The 17300-nt window shown below is 41.0% G+C and overlaps 2 protein-coding genes across 2 annotated transcripts in view; both read left to right on the forward strand.

Moving 5' to 3' along the window:
• Positions 1–5: 5 nt before the first annotated feature.
• On the forward strand, positions 6–13338 carry NSL1 (NSL1, MIS12 kinetochore complex component; the record flags this gene model as incomplete). Its single annotated transcript, XM_026072241.1, has 6 exons — positions 6–14; positions 288–372; positions 3452–3582; positions 8270–8324; positions 11169–11236; positions 11850–13338. Coding segments are annotated over 6 exons (627 nt in total), but the record flags the coding sequence as incomplete, so codon positions are not given.
• Positions 13339–16979: 3641 nt separating this feature from the next.
• The window catches only part of BATF3 (basic leucine zipper ATF-like transcription factor 3), a 5349-nt gene continuing 5028 nt past the window's right edge, over positions 16980–17300 (forward strand). Inside the window, exon 1 of the mRNA XM_026072361.1 lies at positions 16980–17021. Within this exon, the coding sequence (XP_025928146.1) occupies positions 16980–17021 (42 nt within the window). The remainder of the gene's footprint in view (positions 17022–17300) is intronic.

Below are 17300 nucleotides of genomic sequence, written 5' to 3' on the forward strand. Positions count from 1 at the left end.
GCGACGCGCTCTGGGTGAGGCCGCGGGGCTGGCGGGGAGCGGGCCGGGGCCGGGCCGGGGCCGGGGCGGCGGCGCTTCCCCTGCCTGCGGGGGGCCTGGTCTAGGGGCCGGGGCTTCCCGCGGTGTCGGCCCCGCGGCAGCGCTCGGCAGGGCCCTGCCCCGGGGCGACTGGCTGCGCTGTTGCTTCCCCGCCCAGCCGGGGCTGTGAGGCGGGAAGGGCCTCCCCAGCTCTTAACGCCGCGCCAGCCTCCGCTGCGGAGCGTTTCAAGCCCTCCGATGTCTTGCAGAACTTTGAAACGGCGGTGCAGGAGAACATCTCCATTAACGGGCAGCCCTGGCAGGAGACTTCGGACGACTCTGAACTGCAAAGCGGTATGTGCTGTTTTTCGTTAACTTCTTTTTTGTGTGTTTTTTTTCCTAAAGTGTAATATTTTTTCACTGGGCTGTTTTGCCTCCTGCTCTCTGTGGTAATAACGATGCCCGTGGAGCGGGTAAGGCTGAACTCAGGCTCAGATGTGTCCGTATGCAGAACTGAAGCACTAYCCTGTAGGAACACGGCGCGTACAGATCGGTGTTCATAAATTAAAAGAAAGGTAACCAAAAGGTATAGGAACTTTTGTTCAAGAGTAAATGGCAGAGAAGACAGCTTTATTTGAAGCTCATAGTTCTGTTTGACACTTACAGCAAGATTCTTATAGATCTCTAGGCACAAATTCCAGCTATTACTCGTTACAATATCTAAATAACTTTCAGAATCTACTTATAACTACTAAGGAAGAGTAGCTTAGAGACTCCCAAAGTACCTCCTGTTAAAATAGAAGAATTTAAGATTTAGCCAATTTTAACGGCAGCTATCTTGCTAGAAGGTTTACAGCAGACCTTCATGAAGTTTGCAGATGACCTCAAACCAGGGTGGCGTGCTGTCAAAAATGCTCAAGGATGTGCTGCTATTCAGAGAAACCTGAACAGGCTGGAGAAATGAGTCTGCTGGAACCTCATGAAATTCAACAAGGGCAATAACAAAGCCCTGAACCAGGGAAGGGGTAACCCCCTGCCATGGCACAGGATGGGAGCTGATTGCCTTTACTGAAAAGGATATGGGGGTCCTCGTGGGCTAACTGTGAGCCAACAGGGCGCCCTGGCAGCCGTGAAGGCCACAGCCTCCTGGGCCGTGTCAACAGGAGGGTAGCCAGTAGATCCAGGGAAGTGATTGTTCCTCTTTACTTGGCACTTGGAGCACATCTGGAATAGCGTGCCTAATGTTGGGCTTCCCAATACAGGAAAGTTGTTATAACAAAAAAAAAAAATCACTGTGAGGATGACTAAGCATTGGAGGAGGGTGCCCAGAGACACTGTGTCATCTCTGTTCTTGGAAGCTTTCAAGAACCAGCTGGACAAAGCCCTAGGCAACCTGGTCTGAATTCGGTGTTGACCCTGCTGTGAGCAGAAGGCTTGACTAGAGGCCTCCTGAGGGCCCTTCCAGCCTGAGTGATTCTGTGCTGGGGGCATTGGCCAACATCTCTTCTTATCAAGAGAACTAGCAGTGTGTATGTTGCTACTATTTAATGTACTAATTAAGTAAAAGTTTATAATTACTGCTTGGAATGTCTTTTAGCTGATAGTAATGGGGATTCTTGATAAAATGGTTTTCAAAGAAAATTCCTGTTTGATTCATTTGTTTACCTATGTTAGCATCAGATGTTCTTTGCCTATAACTTGATGCTCTTCAGTTGCATGAAGCTGAAAACACAGATATTGAACTGGTTGTGGAGGAAGAGCTTCTGCAAATGCAGATCTAGAATGATAACGCTCCTGTTGTATACCTGGCATGTTGCATTTTCTTCAGAATCCAAGAGTTCCTTCCTAAAAGGAAAAAAAAATCTCAATTCAGATCATCCTGAAACACTTCTCCTGAGGAATTTGTTTCTATTTTAATATGGATGTCTGAGAGTAGAGTATTTATCCATTGTTTTCAGTCTGTAGGTTTTAAAATATTGCTGAACTTTCGCCCCATGAGACATCAAGTCCAAGTTTGACCTACTAAAAGGTCAAAAATGCATTGGTCTCATGATGCAAAATGCTGAACCGATTCAGCCTCACTTCACTATTTCTAATTTGTTCAAAAATTCTTAATGGGAATAGTTTGTCCTTGTAGGTATTATTTTCAGTAACTTATCCTCTGTACAATCTACTTTTGTGCCAGCTGAGATACTGCTGTTTTCCTGTAACTGGTATAAAGTAGGTATAAGCACTGTGTTGTGTTCTTTAGTTTGACATAATTTTAATAATGTGCTTATGTCTGATCTTGATCCAGTTTGAATCACCAAGTGTTCTGGTATTTCATGCTTTTGGTGTTTGTGTGGACCTGCAGCTCGAGCCTTTCCTCTCTATACTTAAAGATTTTATGGTGATTTGCCACCACCCCTCAAAAAAACTCCCCAAAACAAACAAACAAACAACCCCTTGATTTTGCCTTTGAAGTTTACAATCATCTGATGCTACACAGATTGACCAAGAGAGGGAGCTCAAAACCTGTTCTTTAGCAGTAGATCAGCTGACTTTGCAAGTTATGCTCAATACATTAATGGGACCAGTGAATTAATTCTAAAAGGTCTGCAAAAGTAAACCAGTTTGAAAATATTATCTTAAGCTTTAAAAATTGTCAAGTTTAACTGCAGTCTTGGAGAGGCTGGTAGTAGGGTAACAGTAGTCAAAACACTTCAGTCAACAGCAGGAAATATGTTCTAAATATTTTGTCTAATTTTGCGATCAGAAGAAAAGCCATAAAAGTTGGCTCCTACCAGATGCAGTCTGTTGGGCATCGGATATTGAAAACAAACATATTTTATTTTTTACACACTGCACGTATCTAGTAATTATGATGGCCTCAGGATGCAGGGTATTTTGGGGAAACAAGTTTCATTGAGGTGGTATAGTATGTTGTTGAAGATTCATAGATGAATCTTAAAATTAAACTGTATGTCTGTTATACAGACATATAGATATCATATAGATATGGAATATACAATCATTTAGGCTTTTAGTTGGCCAGCGAATGTGTTTAATGCTTGTAAATAACACAGATCAATCCAGTTTTCTTGCAGCGTCTTGCATTGCTTATCTTCAGTTGAAAAAACAAGTTACTGCAAGAGACAGTCCTTCTTTGTGAGTCTCTTCTCTTCAGTTTCAGAACACACAGAAAAATGTTTTGGAATTTTTTCCCAGAGCTTTGCCCCACTCCCTTCCTTAAAAAGTAATTGGTCAACAGCAAGTAGTGTTTCAATTTCCATTTGGCCTTACAAGTAGTTCCAAGGCAGATGCTTTTATCTTCAGTGATAATCATGCATGATTTCTTATTTCAGATCTAAAGCTTTTTCCTTACAGCTTTGTCTCAAATGGAAAAAAATTGTAGGAGCGTTCTTATAATAACTTTGCATGCCTCTGATTTTAGGTTCAAACATCAAAATTCTTGAAGATCAGTTTGATGAACTTATTGTAGAGACAACAACAAAACGTAAGCGGTGGCCTAAAAAGATACTAATGCATGCTATCCAAACCATGAAAGGGGAGCAAGAGATGTTGGTGAGTAACCTACAATTTTCAGAAAATCTTTGCATAGAGTAGTTGCTGGCTGTAAGTAGCTAGGAGAATTCACTAAATGTTGACCCATAAGTTCCTTTCTACAGTTGCTTTTGATTCTTTGTTATATAACAAAATTATTTCTTTGCATTAATTTGCATTAATTTGTTCCTCAGTAAATTGAGGGTTGCTATGAAGTGTTGTGAAGTATGAGTGAATTGGGGCTGTGGCGCAGTTCAGCAAGTTACTTAGGCAGATTGCTTCAACGTGATGACTCGTGTTAGAAGTTAGTATTTACCTATTTATCTTGTCAAATCAGGGTTTCTGAAATCCTTGGCTGAAGGCTGCTGTTGAAGTATTAAATATTATGATATATATAGGTAGATATTATCATGTGCAGCATATGACTTTCTAAAGATGTCTGAGTTTTTCCTGAGCCCCTTTGTTGAGCTAATATCTACATTGGATAAGCAAGTTCAGTAAAGAAGGAAAAAAAAAAGTCATGAGTAGGTGCAGTGATTTCTCTGTTTTTTGGCACTGAGTGTAAAATAACTACTGGCATTAAACAGCCCACTCACGTTCTTGGTTGCTAAATTTCACTTTCGCAGCTATGCTAGCTCTGCCTTTTGCTTACCTGTTGATTAATCAGGAGCCAACTTTTTTTCCATCATTTACGTTGTCATCCTAAACAGCTGCCATTTTCTTCCTGTCTCTTGAAGTACTTTTTAAAGTATCTGTCCTTTGACTACATTCTTAAACTTTATTGCTTTAGTGGCTGGTTAGTGCTTTATAATATGGTTTTGGAGAAAAAATCAGCTCAGTCTAAGAGTAAAAGGCTTGGATGTCTTTAAAAAGACTGTCAGTTGTTTGAGCCATTTCAGTGCGTGTGCTTATGTTTGTAATCAAATGTGATGTGATTTACTGCCCTCTGTTCAGAGGCTCCAGTTGGGATGAAAGGTAAGAACATTTGCCATATAAATTGAGAAATAGTTCCTCTTTTTTTTTCTCTCTCCTCTCTTAATTATACCTTGCATATGTTGTACTATCAACTTTCCACAGGCAAGCTGTTACTGTTTTTTCATAGATTTCTGCCTCAGTAAAGACTTCAGAATTGCCTTCTTCAAATTGGAAGCATGGGAATCCATACATGAATGAACTGCATCCTTGCTAGAGGGGAAGGGCTAAGGAAAGGCTGGCATTATACAGTGCTGTAGTCTATAGGGCTGCTGTAGCATGCAGGGACCAGGTTAGGAAAGTCAGAGCCCACCTGGAGTTGAATCTGTCAAGGAAACATGAAGGGCACCAAGAAGGGCTTCTACAGGTATATCAGCAGCAAAAGAAAGACTAGTGAAAATGTGGGCCCACTGCTGAATGGGGCAGTGGACCTGGTGACAAAGAATATAGAAAATATTAATGTCTTCTTTGCCTTAGCTTTTATGGGTAAGACTGTCCTTCAGGAAACACAGGCCCCTAGAACCTGTGGGAAAGTCTGGGACAAGGAAGATTTACCCTCAGTAGAGGAGGGTCAAGCTAGGGAACATTTAAACAAACTGGAAGTACACAAGTCCATGGGACCTGATGGGATGTACCCACAAGTGCTGAGGGAGCTTGGCTGATTCCATTGTTATTGCAAGGCCGCTCTCGATTATCTTTGAAAGGTCACGACGTTCAGGGGAGGTTCTTGACAATTGGAAGAAAACAAAAAAAATTCTGTCTTCAAGAAGGGCAAAAAAGGAGAATCCAGGGAACTTCAGGTCAGTCAGTCTCACCTTGACCCCTGGGAAGGTGATGGAGCAATCCTGGAAGTCATCCTAGATTTCTAAACATTAAGGACAAGAAGGTGATTGGGAGTAGCCAGCATGGATTTACGAAGCAGAAGTCATGCCTGATCATCCTGATGGCCTTCTACAATGAGATGACTAGTAATGGATACAGGGAGAGCAGTGGATGTTGTTTATCTTGATTTTAGCAAGGCTTTTGACATTCTCTCCCATAATATCCTCACGTCCATACTGATCAAGTATGGACTAGATAAGCAGACACTGAGGTGGATTAAAAAACAGCTGAATTGCTGGACTCAAGGGGTTGTGATGAGCAGCATGAAGTCTGGCTTGGAGACCAGTCACCAGTGGTGTATCCCAAGGGTCAATACTTGGACCCATACTGTTTAACATTTTTATTAATGACCTGGATGATGGGACAGAATGCACCCTCAGCAAGTTTGCAGACAATGCAAAACTGGGAGGAGTGTCTGATACACCAGATGGTTGTGCTGCTGTTCAGAGGGACCTCGACAGGCCGGAGAAATGGGCAGAGAGGAATCTTGTGAAGTTCAGCAAGGGAAATGCCAAGTCCTGCACCTATGAGGAATAACCCCATGCACCAGTACAGGCTGGGAGCCAACCAGCTGGAGAGCAGCTTTGCAGAGAAGGGCCTGGGGGTCCTGGTGGACAGCAAGTCAAACATGGGCCAGCAATGCTCCCTTGAGGCAAAGGCCAATGGCATCCTGGGCTGCACTGGGCAGAGAGCTGCCAGCAGGTCAAGGGAGGTGATTCTTCCTCTCTACTCAGCCTTGGTGAGGCCACACCTGGAGTGCTGTGTCCAGTGCTGGGCTCCCCAGTACAAGAGACATGGACATACTGGAACAAGTCCAATGAAAGGCCACAAAGATGACATCCGATGTACAACGAGAGGCTGAGAGAGCTGGAACTGCTCAGCCTCGAAAAGAGAAGGCTCTGGGGGATCTAATCAATGCACATAAATATTTTTTGAAGGGGTAGTAAAGAAGATGGAGCCAGACTCTTCTCAGTGGTGCCCAGTGACAGGACAAGAGGAAATGGGCACAAATTGAAATACAGGAAATTCCACTTAAACATAAGAAAAAAAATTTTTACTCTGAGGGTTGTCGAACACTGGAACAGGTTACCCAGCGAGGGTGTGGAGTCTCCATCCTTGGCGATATTCAAAACCTGACTGGACACAGCCTGAGCAACCTGCTCAAGTGGTTGACCCTGCTTTGAGCAGAGCTTGGACTGGACTGTGTCTAGATGTCCCTTCCAACCTCAGCTGTTCTGATTCTGTACTAAAGAAGATGGGAATTTTTTTTAGAAAGTAGTTTAAGAGCCTGTGTTGCATTTCTAAGGACTAAAATTGACAAAGGGTAAATAACTCTTTCGTTTAGCCACACAGAGCTGATTTACAGTAAGTAAAAACATATTTGTCTTAAGTCTGGGATACTTCCCAACATATATTGCATTTTGAGATCTCTCTATATATTGGCTGTATATCAAGTACATCAAACAAAAATAAATAATTTAAAATACAGTTTGCTATTGTATAACACAAAGATTTAATATGACCTTTTAATCTTTTTGCAAAAGGAAAATGATAGTAGAGTAGATGAGTTATTTAGCAGGTGAGTATTTAGAATGCCTCTCGGCCTACCTTTCTGCTGTTGCTGATCCTTTCAGATTTTACAACAACACAACTGGATGATTATTTTAGTTAAGTGTCTGCAAAATATGGGAAGTTTCTAGTGTACCTCTGTAAATGAAGTGGCTTTTCTCCTCTCAGCTACTTCGGTGTAGCTACTAGTGGTTTCCCTGTTGAGTGAGGAGTTCTCATGTTCGTTTTAGACCCTAACTACTCTTAAGATGCGTGTTTTCTGAGACATGAGGTAACTATGAAGATGCTGTACATCACAGAGGTTTAACTGGAGAGAACCACTCATTTAGTGTGGTGATCTCCCTACAACTGCCAAAGCAAGACTCCTCCTGGAGGTTTTCATTTGATAGTTCTGTGGTGTTTGAACTAATGCAAGCTTTCTTCTGTTTGAGGCCATTACTGTAGACTTGATAATAATATGTGTGAACTGTGAAAGTTTTGCTCTGAAAGAACTACAGGGAGGAATAAGTAATTTTCCTCTTTTTACGTTTTTTGGTTCAAGAAGAATGAGGGACAGCTCTTGAAGTGGATAAAATTGTTTAATTTGAAGATGATACAACTTACATTCCCTTGTCTTTGCTTTGTTTCCTCTTTCCCCAGTGGTCTCTTACTTATAATTCCACCTTGAATAAAATTAAATGTTACAACTTAGTTTCTGTCACAATTAACTGATGTCAAGTCACAAGATGCATGATAGGGCCAAAGAGCCAGAGAGCCTGGTTTGTGAAGGAGAATGTTCTTATTCATGTATAAATACTTGCAGAGAAATAATATAGTCGTTTAAAGTAGTTTTCTTTTTCTTAGCTTTTTGTATAAATGTACCCTTTGTTCAAGTTTGCTGCTCTGTGAAAGCGTACCAGTTTTGTGAATGGTTCCTTAGAAGTCACAGCAGTTCTCTTTCCTCGGTTGTGCAGCAGATGGCAATGCTTCATCCAAAATTTCTGGATTTTAACTTAGAAATCCTCATGCATTAATAATTAGAATTTTACAAACTAAAGTAGATTTTTGGAGACTTGTGCACAGTGAGCATATTAACTGTGTTAACCAGAACACTGTTTTCAGTAACTGAGTATCTATAAAATATGCATCTGATATACTCTTTATCTAAATAATTCCACCATCTCCTTCCATTAGCCTTTTTCCATTGTTCTAACTGCTATGTGTACATTAGAGATATATTACAACAAGAGGATATTTCAGTTGTGGGTTTTTTTGTTTTTTGTGTTTTTTTTTTTTTGATATGCAGAAGCTCTACCAGCCTGTTGTAACACCAGAAGAGATAAGATCACAACCATCTCAAGGTAAAGATTTCTCAAGGGAGGGCAGCTGTATTGAGAGAATACTACCTACCTTACTGGCTAACTGTTAATGTTTTAAGTTTTCTTTCTTTAAATTTATTTAAAACTGTTCAAATACTTCAGCAAAATAGCTAGATGTTTGTCATAGCTGAATATATTGCTGCATCCATTTATTAACTTGTATCCAACCCTAATTCTGAATGCTGTGTGCTGTTATGCACTGTACTTAAAGGCAAAAGCTGGCCACTGTGCGGGTATTGCGTAGAAATTGTCACATAATTACCCTCAACAGGTTTTCTTACCTCTTTCCTTCTCCACTGGTGGAGACAAGATGTGGAACTAGATGGATCATTGACATTAAACTTTGACAGTTCTTATGTTCCTTTTACATAAGTACTAGAAATGTTTTGGTCTCTCTTCCTAATCCATCAGTTTCTTCTGGAGATTGAAAGCAGTTGTTCAGTACTGGGTGATAGTAGAGTCTACTCTCCTAATTTGTAAAGTATGTATGAAATTTTATCCTGTTTGTGCAATTTGTAAGTGCTGGAGAAGAAACATAACAAACTTAGGGCAATGTTTACAGTTCGGTGCTTTTGAAAGGTTATTCGTTACAAACCTCTTGGAACGGGGTGGTAAATTCTGCAGCTCGTGAATGGGCTGTGCTTTTATGAGGCTGACCTTAAGAAATGGCAAATTCTAACTTGCCTGTTCTTGACTATTGAAAATGACAGAGTTTACCAACACTGTATAAAGTTGAAAAATGTGGTTACAGAACTCTAACTATGGATTACTGCACATAATATAAAGCTGGTGTAGCAAACAGCATTGTTAAATGAAGTTTGAGAAGCAAAGCTTAAGCTTCCAGGTCTGAGCCTGCTGATCTGACTTTACTCTAGGCACTGTTTCCTCTTTGTAAGCAGTAGGAGCCATTGCTTCCAGAAATGCCAGCCTCTGCAGCAAAGCAGCCAACAGGAGCAGTATAGAGCTTCACTTCGTATTTGGGTTTCTTTCAGTTTCTGGTATCCAGATCTATGCTTTTCTGATGTGAATAAACTGCTGCTTGACAGTTAGTAATAGCTTGCACTAAGATACTGCCTTTTCAGGTTAGGTAACAGTGAAGTCCTAACCAAGACAACATAGAGTTTGTGCTGAATTTTAGTATCTATGTAGTCTTTGGGAAGTTTATGTATCCCAGTTTAGCAAGTACAGTGGCCAGAAACCAAAAATGTTTAGATTACTCAATACCTTTCATTTCCTTTTTTCATTTCCCTATGTTTTGGAAAGCCTTGAACACTGAGGAATATAATGTTGTCCATGTAAAGCTCAACTCCTGCAGGCAAATTTCATTTAACTGTGTATCAGTCTTTCTGTATATCTAGAATAATCCAAGTAATTATTTATACTTTTGTTTAATTCCTTCCTTGGAACTTCATAGGATCACCAGTCTTCTAATCTCAATATACTGTTGTAAAAAGTCTTCATTATGGACATATCTTTCTTTTAGAGAGTGTCCATTCATAAGTCTCTGCTGTGTATTTAAAGAGGCTGCTGTTTGATTATTTGTCCCTCCAAATGCTGAACGATTGTGCATTTTAGCATCCATTTCCATACATTGATTATGCATTCCTAAAACATGTCTAATTAGTACATTGTGCATGTGGACAGACAACAAAATTTTGTCTCTTACTACTTACTTGCATTTCAGCAGGAGGTCACTAACACCCTGTGCTAGAATATGGTGATTGACTTGAATCATCTTCAGTAGCACTGATGAGGTTGGCTTAAGATGAAGTGCCATGTTTTGCTCCAAGATGGATTATATGTGCGTGCACCATCGACTGGTATATTCTACTGCAGGGACTGGTGAACCCCTACTGAAAAACAGTAAGAGTGGGAGGTGGAGACTAGTTAGTTCCCAGGAGCACACTTGCTTGTCTGCTGCTTGTAAGTTTTTGTTGCTGTTGTAGCTTTGCAGAGAGAACTCTACACTGAAAAATGGCAGAGAACATGCAAACTTGGTTGGGTTTTTTTTGTAATTTATAAGAGCTTAACTCTTGACTAGGAGAATTATACTGCTTATAAATTGCTTCCAATTTTCCTACTCATCAAAAATATATATTGTATTGATGATCTTATGTTGTTACTGCAATCAAATATATGACACTTTTTCCCCAGTATTCTGCACCTGCTGCCTGCTTCAGTGTACCTGAAAGCTTCTTTTCTTTCTTTTCATATTAACCCGACAGAATTAATGCAGTTCTTATTGTTTACACTTGCTGAGTTAAGCTGGGAAAGAAATGTGGCCTTTAATGTAAAAGCTGACTGGTTGCTACCCAGCTGGAGCTGTAAGATTTGGGTTTTTTCCCTTAAGTGGGTTTTCTTCATCTCATTTTCTCCACAATTGTGTTTATCCTCCTTATTTCCTACAGTATTATCAAATGTAACATGAGCTTGAAAGCATCAAAACAGGTCTTTTTTTTTTTTTTCCTTGTAACTGTGTTCTCTTCCTTTATTTCAAATACTGTCTTTGTTTCTTGTGTTTTGTCTAACCTGTAGGATTTTTAAGCAGAGAACTTTGTGGCTTGCTGTAGTCGAGACTTCTAGGCGCTATTGCATGTTTAGTGGTTAAGAGTGATAATAGTAAGATAAAACACATCAGCTGTCATCTCCAAAGCTATAATGCTACATGTAATTTGCATTGTAGATGGTTTTTGCAAGTGAAGGGGATATGCTGCAGGTTTAGTATTTATACAGCGACTATACAACTTTTCTGTCTAACCTACAAAGTCATTAGCAAGCAAGGGGAAAGGGGTTGCATTTCAGAAGTTCACTTTTGTTTGTTTGCAGATGCTTACATGGCAGAGCTGAAGCAGCTGGCAGAAGTGGCATCCAAACAGATTAGTGGTGTAATGAAGGTGAGATCTCTGTGCCCTCCAAGAGGATATGTTTTTTTTTGTTTTTTTTCTTGATCTGATTAAAATGTCATCAAATACAAGTTCTAACTCAGTTTATAATTTTGTATGAAAAAGCCTGCATATGTACTTTTCAAGCAAGTACTCCTTTAGGTTTGGACTACTAAAGCATTCCTTCCTTAACTGGGAGTAAGGAAGATTGCCCTGTGGCTATAGAAAATATTTTTATAGAGATTTCAGAACCTGTAGCATTTGAAAAATTAAAACATCTTCTGAAAAGACCTGTACAACGTCATGTGGCGTCATTTATTACTTTGGTACCAGCTTAGACATGTACTGTAGTGTTCTTTCATATTTATTCAGCTTGGAGGTGAAATGGAGAAGCATTTTAAACTTGTGTGGAATGCTCTTTATGTGACCTGTGAGTGTAGACACTTGTCACTGTTTGGCTGGTAGCTCTGAGTTCTCTCAGTTCTCAGCCTTCACCCATCATCCTAAGGTACATCTCTGCAGATGCTGATGCTTTTGTGCATGTCAGATTCTAATTAACACATTGTGTTCATTGTAACCCTTACTTTTCCCATGTAACTTGAGGTGCTTGGATTTGTTTTTGCAGTCTCTCCCAGCACTAATAGAAAGAGCAGAAGGTTTTTCCCAAGCATTAACTTGGCAACCAACCTTGGAACTGTGCAAGCTGCGGCAAGAAGTCTTTGCTGGTTGTAAGGAGAAGGAGGAAAATAATGTCCAGAACTTCATATCGCCAGCGGAAGTCACACCAACAGACACTGATACCAATAAAAATACTTACRTTTTCTTGAAAAGAAAGAGAACTGCAGAGTCACCACAAGCAAGACGCTATCCACTGCGCCGGAGGAAAATTACTCTCAGCACATGAATTTCTCATTTAGTATTTTTGGATTTGAAACTTAGTTGTACTCTTGTTCAGTGTGTTCCGTTTTTTTTCTTAAACCTTCTTTTCCCCTCTAATTCAGTGCTATACCTAAGAACTTTCTTAGTTATTCAGTCTTTGATCTTTTTAAATATTTCTCTTCTGTTACACTGCTAGTATATGAAAGCCTAAACATATCAGCAGCACCTATCCAGCAAGTGTATTTACTGATTAACTCTCACTTCTTGCTCTTTTATTACAGGACTCAGCGTGGGTCCTGATGCTTCAAAGAGTTGTGCACATGCTTTATGTACGTGGGCAGTCTTTTTGTAGCCCACTGACTGCTCATTTAAACTAAGCATGTGTCTAAAGAGGTTGGAGAGTATCTAGTTCTCCAAATACACCTTCATCTATACTCATTTGGGTGACTATTTTCTTTACTAAGTCAATAAAAAAGAATTTCACGCTGGAACGTATTAAAAACACCATTTTAGTGTGGTAATACAGTTTAGAAAATCCACATGTAAATGTAAAATTGGTCCCTGCTATTAGACCTTTCCTGAATTTAGGTGAGCTGGACTTATTTATAGTCATGTTTGTTTAAACTTGGAGTTTTTATAATTGTATATATTTACCTGCAGTATGCTATTCTGAGCAAGGGTGGACCATACATATCTTACCTGATATTTTCATTTCATGTAATCCAAGTATGCAGTCTGGGGGTTTCCTGGACAATATTTCTACACATTCCAGGATCTTGACTTCAGTCATTTATGCATTTGTGATATTTGACTAAACTTTTAAAATCAGTGTAGAGTAACAGTAAATGGTATTAAGTTGAGCTATCCTACACGTCTACATATTTGTACCTAGACAATTGCACAGTACTACTAAATTGAGCAGCATGCCTTAACCATTCATAACTTCTAGCTTATGATTGCATATGCTTGCAGTATATACTCATGTGTAATGTGTGTTTTCTCACACAGTAATTTGAGGGTTTTTAGAAGTTTTATTATGTACTGTAGTAAGAAGGTGGTCCAACTTAGTATTTAAGAAACTRAAAATTTTCAAGAAAATGTGTGATGAATTTCAGCATCATTAAATTTGAAAAGGTGAGCATCTGTATTGATTTTGTATATTTAATCACATGTAAATACTTGTTTCAGCTCGCTTTTGTATATATGAACTCAGTTTTTATACAAAGCAAATTAAATCAATTAAGAAAGATCAAAGTTTCAGATCATGTTGTCCGTTCTAATCCTGGCATTGGTATACTAACACTTCAGAAGACATCTGTGTTAAATTCTGGCTTGAGTAACTGAAGTAGTTCCTTTTAGTGCCTTTGAACTCACAACTGTTATTAATCTCAGGGCTACAAAGCCTCTAATATAAGAGAGCACAGGATGTGTGAGGGACTGGAACTGCAAAGCTGTGGAACGTGGGGCCAGGACTGTTTTTCACACAGCGAATTGCTGTTCTAGCTTCTTTGCTTATGTACGCCCTTGCTGGGTTGAAAACCCTAACCATCACTTTCTTCATCAAGATCCACATACATTCTTTAATCTGAATGTTTCTAGACTAAGCTGAGCACTGCAAGATTTTGTATGTCTACCATCATGGCATTTGAGCATTTTCTATGTTAATAGAGAAGGTCAGGGAATCTTTCTGAATAGGCAGGTAAAGAAAATGGCTAGGCTTTATAAGGAATAGGCACATCTCTTTGAAGAGGTTCCATCTAAAAAGGCCAATGTGAGACAAATGTCTTCAGAAATAAGAAGTGAGAGCACTGTGGATTAAGACCTAATAAGTGAATTAATGAATTCATCCTACAATGCATGTTAACACTTACGTAGGAGACTGCAAGGACAGTCAGACTTTATGGGATTTGAAAGAAGTGAAAATGGATGCCTGGTAGCCTGGGCTAGGGCAGTTGTGCCTTGTTCTGTGCCCCTCATTTCAGTCACTACTGGATGGAAAAAGAAAACATCTGGAAACACTGGCCAAATACATGGCATAAAGAAGGATAAAGAAAAATCAATAAAGATTCCAAGTGCAGCATTTAAACTATGAGTTTACAGATCTCTGGGGGCCACTTTTGGCCAAGGGGAATGGAAGGTGTCAGAGGCCCTCTCATTAAATGAAAGTCAGGTGAGCTGAAGTCAACACTTGAGTGTTCAGCTGTTTTTCAAAATGTTTGTTAAAAAATTCTACATCAAGAGACACTTGCAACAAACAATGTCTGGGTTATATTTTTCCCACTGTCAGAAATATTTTACATTTTCCTATTCCAACAGCATTGTGTCCTTTAGTTAACTTTTCATAGAAATCTGCGATGTTGTGCAAGACAAGCGTCTAATCAGGCTTCTACTGAAATGTCACAACCTTCAAACTTCTTATTTTTAACTTGGGGCGATTTGGTATTGCATCAAGAAATGTCTGGTAGTTTTTCTTAATATAGCCTTTAACTTTTGTAAGACAGCTCAATAGTGATGGATGCTTGGGAATATTTGCAAACAGGTTTTGAACTTCTTAGCTTTTTTAGGTGAGATGGAGCGTCTCTCTGTTTGTTGGTAAGTACTGTTACTGTGCGTAGTTTTCTGAACAGAGGCTACTGCACACAGCATGCAGGGGAACTCCTGTTCCAGAAATCTTCCCATGGACGCCAGTGGCAGTTTGAAAGTTTGGGCACGTGGTGTTCTGAAACCCAGTTCTGATAGGTGCCGCTCTTCAAAAAAGCCGTGTCGTGTTAAACTACATTCAGCAACTCTAGCCTGAATGTGTGTAGGTTGCTTCACTGCAGACAAAAATCACTGATAAACTGCCACTATAAAATGTAAACTCAGCTGACTAGTCTGCTTTCTGGACTTGTTTTCTCTCTCCTGTATAGAAATGCTCTGCCGTTACTGCTATGTTACTTGGAATTACTGTGTAGGCATTTTTACAGATGTACCAGAGATAACTTTAACACTAAGCAGAAACTTGTTCCCATAAGCAAATTTTGACTTTTCATTTCCTTTGCCACACTGAACAAGAGTGGACCATACTCAGGCTTCAGAGGGACTTTTCTGTGTCTTGTCCCATACTTGTGGGATCCTAGAAACCTCCTTTCTCTGCAGTATTTGGAAGGTGTTGACTGTTGCCAGGAGTTATTCAGTAGGGTAGTTATACAGCACTAACAAGTCTTTGGTAAACTGGTCAGCACTTGGTTCAGTTAGATCATCTAGTTGTGCAGTTGCTGTTAATAGCAGTATTGCTGCTGGAAAAGCATGAAAGCTTCATGTGGAATCTGTTCAAAGTCCTTCTGTAAGAAGGGGGCTTTTTTCCCCCAAATCACTCTGATTTGTTCATAGATATTTTTACAAGAGAGAATATTCTCCGAGTTCTCTGAGCTTATGCAAATACTGAGTTCTAGTCCTGTGCTTTGTTTAAAACATGCTTAAGCTTTAAAGACAAGGAACATAGTGCTCTTTTCTTAAGCAACTGTCCCAACTAATTCTCCACTCATGCCTGTATTTACTCCTTTAACTCCATGATGAGTGGTTTAATGCAAAACTGGACTGTTTCCGAAGGAGTGGTTGAGAGCAATATGCCCTGTAATTGCTCGCTGCCTAATGGATATGGCTAACTTCCAAGAGATGTTGGTTTGGTTCCCTTCAGCCAGACAGTGGCACTGAACCCACACCCTCTGCCTCTTTGGTGAGCCCTCGTGTCTGTATTGGATGAAGCGGGAAGGGAGAAGGAGCTGCAAGACTGCTTTTAAAGAAATTAGGGGTTGGGAACATCCTGTGAGGTGCTTGGCTGACCCAACACAGTCTGAGGACACAGACTAGGTCGTGGCACTTTGGCAAGAAAGCTGAAGGGGCCCACGTGGTTTGTGGTCCAGGGGTCGTGAAAGTGGGGAAGGCTCACAGGCACTCAGTCCTTGTGGGCTGAGAAGCTCTGAGAAAGTGCCAAAGTGAAGCTGTAGGTGGCCTGGAAAATGGAGACACAAGCTGCTGCGAAGTAGAACAGCTGGGGAGAAGGGCTTCCCGGTGGGGAAGTCCCATTCAGGTCTTTCAGTAATAGTGATCTAGCTGATGGTCCCAGAGTCAACCAGGAAACCTGCGGTGGAGCAGAGACTTCAGTTTGACTCTCAGACTCCCAGGCAGCACGGTTCTCTCACATTCATCACGAACTGTTAGCCAGATCTTCCTGAAAGGATAGTCTATATTTACTCAGTTTGCACTTTGTAACCTGATGTTCATTTAAGTTGTATGACAAACTTCTGGGGAAACCAGAAAAATAGGGAAGTATCCAATGTATTAATTTAACATACCTGGGGCGTTGTAACTGACTGCACTGCAGTTTGGGGGCACTTTCCCTCCTGTGGACATGCTTTTGCATGTGATTTGAGCACAACCAGCAGTGCACATTAGGCACCATATACAAATATATCTACAGTGCCACAAGGATGTTGCTATGTATCTATCAGTGCAAATATGCATTCACCTCCTTTAGAGCTGAGGGAGAAGATACGGTTCAATTAAAGTGTAGGAAAAGTGTTTGGAAGGATAAATGAAACATTTCTTGGAAGGAAGGATAAACTTGGAAGGTTTGGAAGGATAAAAGAAACGTACTGTTGTTGAAATGCTACCGAACGGGGGTTTGTATTTGAAGCGCCTGTATGTTCAGCAGGCACTGTCTTGCTCTGCCTTTACAAGAAGCGTGTGGCATTTCCTTATTATTTAAGGGAACAGGACGAGTAGCGAAAGTGAAAATGTTTTTATTCCAACACTGATACCTTGTCCTTACGCCAGGGAATACCGGCTTATCTTGCCGTCCTTTCTCCGAAGTTTACGCCGCTTTGGAAAGCCGATGTCGCTGTATCAGCACAGCCGTGGCCACGAGCGCGCCGGGGTGAGTCGGACTCTGCCGGCGGCCGCCGCTGTTCCCGGGGCTCCTCGGGACTCGCCGGGGAGCCCGGGGCCCCGCGCTCGGCCCTCCCCTAACGGGGGACCGGGGCGGCGATGGCCCCGCGGCCGGCAGGGGACGGGCGGCTCTGCCGGGCCGGCTCCGCGGGGGCCCGGGGCGCGGGGCGGCGGAGCAGCGCTGGGCTCCCTGCGCTGCCTCGGGGAGGAAAGCTGGGGAGAAGAGAAACTCTGCGGCGGTTCTTTCTGAAGGCGAAAGCAAGCGCCG

The sequence above is a fragment of the Apteryx rowi genome, unplaced genomic scaffold (assembly GCF_003343035.1).
Source record: "Apteryx rowi isolate R43461 unplaced genomic scaffold, aptRow1 scaffold_34, whole genome shotgun sequence".
NCBI classification, from domain to species: Eukaryota; Metazoa; Chordata; class Aves; order Apterygiformes; family Apterygidae; genus Apteryx; species Apteryx rowi.